The sequence below is a fragment of the Dipodomys ordii genome, unplaced genomic scaffold, assembly GCF_000151885.1.
Source record: "Dipodomys ordii isolate 6190 unplaced genomic scaffold, Dord_2.0 Scaffold271, whole genome shotgun sequence".
Taxonomy (NCBI): Eukaryota; Metazoa; Chordata; class Mammalia; order Rodentia; family Heteromyidae; genus Dipodomys; species Dipodomys ordii.
In genome coordinates, this window is record NW_012267487.1 from 79,700 (window position 1) to 86,222 (window position 6,523).

The 6,523-nt window shown below is 41.4% G+C and overlaps 1 protein-coding gene across 1 annotated transcript; it reads left to right on the plus strand.

Moving 5' to 3' along the window:
- On the plus strand, positions 1 to 2,668 carry Il1f10 (interleukin 1 family, member 10 (theta)). Its single transcript, XM_013036325.1, has 4 exons — positions 1 to 32; positions 1,623 to 1,708; positions 2,023 to 2,150; positions 2,456 to 2,668. The coding sequence occupies exons 1-4, from the start codon at positions 1 to 3 to the stop codon at positions 2,666 to 2,668; spliced, it is 459 nt and encodes a 152-aa protein (XP_012891779.1).
- The last annotated feature ends 3,855 nt before the right edge of the window (positions 2,669 to 6,523 follow it).

Below are 6,523 nucleotides of genomic sequence, written 5' to 3' on the forward strand. Positions count from 1 at the left end.
ATGTGCTCCCTCCCTATGGCAAGATACTGTATGTAAGTCATTCTAGTGTGTCCCTTGCTTTCCTAATCAGGGTGCTTGGGGAACACATGGGAAGAGGGAAGGAAGGCTGATCAGAGAGCTGAGTTTCCTTCTCACCATGAAATCATCAGTCCCCCTTAATTGTGCATCTGCATGCTGTAGCCATTCTAATACTTTCTCTATGTCACAAGCAATCTGTAAGGGAATACCCTGAACTGTTTTACTGGAAATGGACCCCAAGAGCATCTATAACTTCCTCCATATCATATATTTGTTATACAGAGCCCAGTATCACACTTGGTATTCTCTGGGCTGCTACCTCCATGTATCTAAAAGCTCAGAGACAATCCCAGATCTTAGTGACTGCGTTTTCATGAAAGCTTCTGTGACCTTTCCTTCTAGTCCTGCCTTTCCACTCTTATTTGTAGTTGGCCTCATTGCATCCTCATTGCATTCTTTCTTATAGTTTATTGCTGTCCAAATAGAATGCTGCTGATAGGCGAGTTGTCAAATTCTGGTTGTCAAGATTTGAAGGAGAATGTCTATTGCCAATGCTAGGATCTTTGCAGATCTCTATTTTTATTGTACAAGCAAATCTGTTTTAAACATGATGCTATTAGCTAAAGGCATCATAACTATTATAGAGGAAGAAAAATCTCTCAGAGATGGTGACATTGGGTCAGAGCTTCTGCCTTCAAAGGTATTAGAGAGTTCTCCAGGTCCTGAGAGCAGCTGACAGGTACTTTTGAAACTGGCCAGGCAACTGGGCTAATAACTTGCATGGCTTTGATGTTCAACATGCTCAGCATGCTCACCATTTTCTCCGTGGATTCCAAAGTATATATTTACCCTCCCAGGATGGTCATTAGAACCAGAGTTATTCTCAAATGACTGTAATCAAGCACTGCTTCAGTTCCTCTGCTGACCCTGCTGTACTTGGTCCACCCAGAGCATGTCTCAACCTTGGCTGAGCTAGGATGATAGTCATGTTCGATACTTGTGCAACATAAAATAGTTTTTTCTTTTTTCTTTCTGATTTGTGGGTTTTCTCCTATAAAAAGTGTTTAAAATAAACAAAGAGGAGGTAACAATGCTTGATAAGAAATGTACTTATTATGTTGCCCATGTAATTGTAGCCTCTCTATACGATATTTTCACAATAAAAATATGCAAAATAAAAGTGTTTAAAATATCCAAAAAGCAACTCAACACTTTTTAATACAGTCTATCTCTTCATTAAAGAGAGTAAACATCTATGAAAAATTGAGATAGGTTTTATAAAACCTGGGACAGGGTTCACTCTACCCAAAGACACCTGAGCCCCAAGGAAACGTCTCAGAAAAACTTCTTCTACCTCTTTACAAGTTGGCATTAACTCCCCTCACTCCTCCGTGCCTATGAAAAGCATGTACCCAAGATACTTGCTCTTGCTCTAAGATGGACATGATCATTACCTGCTCTTGATGGAGTAGTGTCCCTTTCCTTACCTGTGGAAATAAGAAGAATCTCCGAAAGGCTCAGACTGGGGGGGGGGGCGGTGAAGAGCTTAAAAGTTCTATAATGTCTAAAGGCAGTGGGCCATCTGCAATACCATCCTGTTCCAGAATCAAAGATGTGGATCAGAAGGCTCTGTATATACGAGACGGCCAGCTTCTGGTAGGAGATCCAGACACAGACAACTGTACTGCAGGTGAGCTTGTGGGGCTTTCCCAGCCAGGACCTGTCTTACATTTCATCTACCACAGGTCTTCATATCTCTTCTTCTTTTCCATCACTTTCAATGGATTAGCAGCCACACCTGTAATGGTGAGAATAAGCCCATAGCTCTGCCTGTCCTCATGAGAGAACCTGACTCTTGTGGAGTCCTATTTCCCATGTGGCCTTGCAAGTAGGGGACATGCCAGGTGTACCTAGGCCTAGTTCTTTCTATTAGGTCTTCATTTGCTGAGAGCCTGCAGAGTGGGGTCATCTCATCTCCTACCTATCTTTCTTCTTCCTTCCCAGAAAAGATCTGTATACTTCCTAACAGAGGCCTGGACCGCACCAAGGTCCCCATCTTCCTGGGAGTCCATGGAGGAAGTTGCTGCCTGGCATGTGTGGAGACAAGAGAGGGGCCTTCTCTACAGCTGGAGGTGAGAGGACATTGATCATCCCAGTGAGGTGATATTGATCACCCAGTCTGGTCCCCAGGATGCTATGGTGTCTCTGCATCTATCTGTGGTTTTCCAACCAGGGCCATATGTCCTCTTCCCTTAGGTTTTCAGCATCTCACTTTATATCCAGAAATGAGGTCCTTGCCTTCTGTAATCTGCAGAAGGAACATTCCTGGATAAAGCCCTTCCCTGTTGAGTCCTTCTTTGGCCAAGCCCCCATGGACTCTTAGGCTGACATCCCAGTCAACACATTTATCCTACAGCTGTGAACTCTGTCCCCCCAGGATGTGAACATCGAGGATCTGTACAAGGGAGGTGAACGGGCCACACGCTTCACCTTCTTTCAGAGCAGCTTGGGCTCTGCCTTCAGGCTGGAGGCTGCTGCCTATCCTGGATGGTTCCTCTGTGGCCCAGCTGAACCCCATCAGCCAATACAGCTCACCAAAGATAGTGAATCTTTGGCTCGCACTGAGTTCTACTTTGAACAAAGTCGGTAAAAGGAGTAGAGGCTGAGTTCCAGCCTGCTGCTCCCAAGCCTAGTTTTGTCCACTCATTATATGTGGTGGGAAGGATAATGGCCCTCCAAAACATGTACATCTTGATTTCCAAAATCTGTAAATGCAATATGTTACATGACAGAAAGGACTTTACAAATGTCACTAAGTATCCTGGATTGCTAAGGTAAGCCTAATATAATTATAATGATCCTCATGAGATAGGAGGCAGGAGTTTGAGTGAGACTAGAAGAAGCTTTGCTGCTGAATGTGAGGAAGGAGGAAGGGACCTGGAGCTACAAATGCAGTTTCTAGAATCTGGAAATGGGAAGGGAGTAGATTCTCCTCCAGAACTTCCAGAAGGAGTAGAGCTGTCCTGATACCCATTTCAGAATTCTGTTCTCCAAAACTGTAGAAAAATAAATGTGCATTGTTTTAAGCTAATGAGTTTGTGGTAATTTGTTCTAGCAGCCACAGAGAGGGCTGCAGGGTACTGTGTGTCCTGTCAGAGCCAAGAAAATGAGGTTGGAGGGTATTGTGGTGAGTTCTTGGAAAGCCACTTACAGCTTCTCTTGGATGGGCTGAGGCCAAGGTGAGGTGGAATCTCTGAATTAGGGTGACTTGTCACTACTGCAAATACTTAGTTATAAGTTTACAATCCAGAGATGATATTTGTCCTCAGAGCCTCAGTTATTTCCTCTTCATTAATAACCTTGGGGCAGCTCAAGGGAGAGCAGAGAGCTCATGCTTTCTGGGCTCAGAAAGCATGACTATCCTCTATGTTTGGCACAAGTGCTCAGTACCCTCCTGACATATTCTTATTTCTGATTACAGATCAGAACCTTTAAGAACATTAGGTCTTCCCTTTCAGAACTACCTAAAATGCACATGCTTTCATATTTACCTGAAAGAGAAGGAAACAGAAGGTAAGTGAAATAACCATCTGAAGGTACAAAGGCAGTATATGTTGGAGCTCAAGCTCAAGTCTGGCCCAAATGATCACAAGGGCATTCCACTACTTTTTATTCATTCCAGGAGTTAGGGATAGAAAGGTGGTCACACAAAACTCCCTCAGAGCTGATCATTGAGTGGAAGAACACTGAACTAGCAAAGAAACAGAGAAGAAAACAGGGTATTCAAGGTATTCAGTAATAAATCAAGCTAGATCATCAAAGCAGACATTTTTACTTTTCTGACATAAGGCTGAAAGATTAGCAAGAGCTAAGACTTGGAAAGATCTATGCAGAAATCCATTGTTAAAAATAATCAACAAAAAGATTTCTCTGAGACAGAAAAAAGTTGGTGTGTTCAAATAATGATAGAAGGCCTGACACACTGTAGTGTCCACAGCAAAGAGAAGCAGGAGTTGATCAGGGCTTAGGTAAGCAGGGTGTTGAAGACAAGGTGTGGATTTTGATGTATTAAGTGCAAAAGGAAGTTGTAGAAAGGCTTTAAGTATGGAAGAGATACAACAGGTTTTAATCCTCTAATACAATTGGTTTCTTTCCCTGAGCTGCTTCTCCACAGTCTAAATGTGTACCAGATACTTTGCCATTTTACTAGTCAGTTGCTATAATGTGTTATGGGTTGGAACTGTGGTGTGTGTGTGTGTGTGTGTGTGTGTGTGTGTGTGTGTGTGTTTTGGGAGGGCTTTGTTTGCCAGTACTGAGATTTGAACTCAGAGCCTTGTATCGCCACCCCAGTACTTTTAGCCTAAGTTGTTTCTTAGATAGAATCTTGTGTTCTTTGCCCAGGGGAGACCCCAGACCTTGATCCTTTTACATACGCTTCACAAGTAGTTGGGATAATACATATAAACCACTATGCTAAGGAGTTGCAATCCTAATATTAGATAAAATGGACTTCAAATTAAAATTAGTGAGAACAGATAAAGAAGGTCACTACATACTAACTAAGGGATCCTCCTTCAGGAGGATATTACAATTCGAAATATCCATTCACCAAACAATGGAGCACCCAAATTTATCCAAAAAACACTACTTTCCATGAAATCTCACATAGATTCAAAGATATTATTTGTTGGGGACATTAACACACCACTATCCCTGCTGGATAGATCAACCCGAAAAAAACTCAACAGAGAAACCTCAGATCTAAACAATTGCATAGATCAACTAGACTTAACAGACATCTACAGAATATTTTACCCAGCAGCATCAGAGTACACGTTCCTCTCACCAGCATGAACATTCTCCAAAAGAGACCACATTCTAGATCACAAAGCAAACTTGTCCAAATTCAGAAACATTAAAATTATGCCCTGCATTCTCTCAGGCCACAAGGGAATAACATTAGAACTCAACATCAAAAACCACCGAAGAATCCTGTAACACATGGAGGCTGAACAACACACTGTTGAACCGCCAGTGGGTCATGGAAAAGTTCAGAAACAAAGCCAGGTGCCAATGGCTCATGCCTGTAACCCTAGCTACTCAGGAGGCTGAGATCTGAGGATTGCAGTTCAAAGCCAGCCCAGGCAGGAAAGTCTGTGAAACTCTTACCTCTAATAAAAACCACTAGAAAACTGGAAGTGGTGCTGTGGCTCAAGCGGTAGAGCACTGGCCTTGAGCTGAAGAGCGCAGGGATAGCACCCAAGCCCAGAGTTCAAGCCCCATGACCGACCAAAAACAAAAATAAAAAAGATTAGAAACTAAAATCAAATGCTCATGATATTTCACAAATTACCAGCTCCTCTGGGACATAATAAAGGCAGTACTCAGAGGCAAGTTTATATCTCTGAGTTCCTACATCAACAAATTGGAGAGATCTGAAACCAACAATTTAATGAGGCACCTGAAGCTCCTTGCAAAAGAGCAACAAGCTAAACCCCAATCCAGAAGATGGAAAGAAATAATTAAAATTAAATCAGAATTAAATGAATTAGAATAAAAAACATAGAATCAACAAAAAAGAGTTGGTTCTTTGAAAAAATTAACAAAATTGACAGACCCTTTGCAAATCTTATCAGAAAAAGAAGAGAACACACCCAAATGAACAAACTCAGAGATGAGAATGGAAACATCACCACAGAAACAACCAAGATTCAGAGCATTATTCTCAAACCTTTATGCTAGTAAGTTTGAAAATCTGGAAGAAATGGATGAATTTCCAGCATGCCCAAACAAAACCAAGATGATTTAAACCAACTTAACAGACTTATATCAAGCATGGAAATAGGAACAACAATAAGAGACCCAAGAAAACCCAGAACCAGATAGATTTACAGCTGAATTCTACAAGGCCTTCAAAGCAGAACTTACACCAATACTCCTCCAACTCTCCAATAAAATTGAAAGTGAAAGTTCACTATCAAACTCTTTCTATGAAGCCATTATAACCCTCATCCCAAACCAGGCATGGACTCATCAAAGAAAGAGAGCTATAGACCCATTTCTTTGATGAACATCAATGTAAAACTTCTCAACAAAATTTTGGCCAATCAACTTCAACAATTCATCAAAAAATCATACACCCCGATCAAACAGGATTCATTTCAGGGATGCAAAACTGGTTCAATATACACAAATCAATTAATATAATTCATCACATCAACAAGAGCAAGGATACGAACCACATGATTATCTCAATAGATGAAGAAAAAGCATTTGTCAAGATCCAACACCCCTTTATGATGAAGGCTGGAAAAACTAGGAATCCATGGAATATTCCTCAATACAATAAAGGCTGTATATGACAAACCTACAGCCAGCATTATACTTAATGGTGAAAAACTAAAGCCATTTCCTCTTAACTCAGGAACGAGACAAGGATATCCACTCTCTCCACTTCTCTTCAATCTAGTATTAGAATGTCTAAATGGGATTGCATAAAGTTGCA

Bases quoted from the DNA above. Each gene is read 5' to 3' on its own strand.
- Il1f10 (XM_013036325.1), top strand. From the start codon at position 1: ATGTGCTCCCTCCCTATGGCAAGATACTGTAT. The intron at 33-1,622 runs GTAAGTCATTCT...ATCCTGTTCCAG, and splicing joins CCTATGGCAAGATACTGTAT to AATCAAAGATGTGGATCAGA. The intron at 1,709-2,022 runs GTGAGCTTGTGG...CTTCCTTCCCAG, and splicing joins CACAGACAACTGTACTGCAG to AAAAGATCTGTATACTTCCT.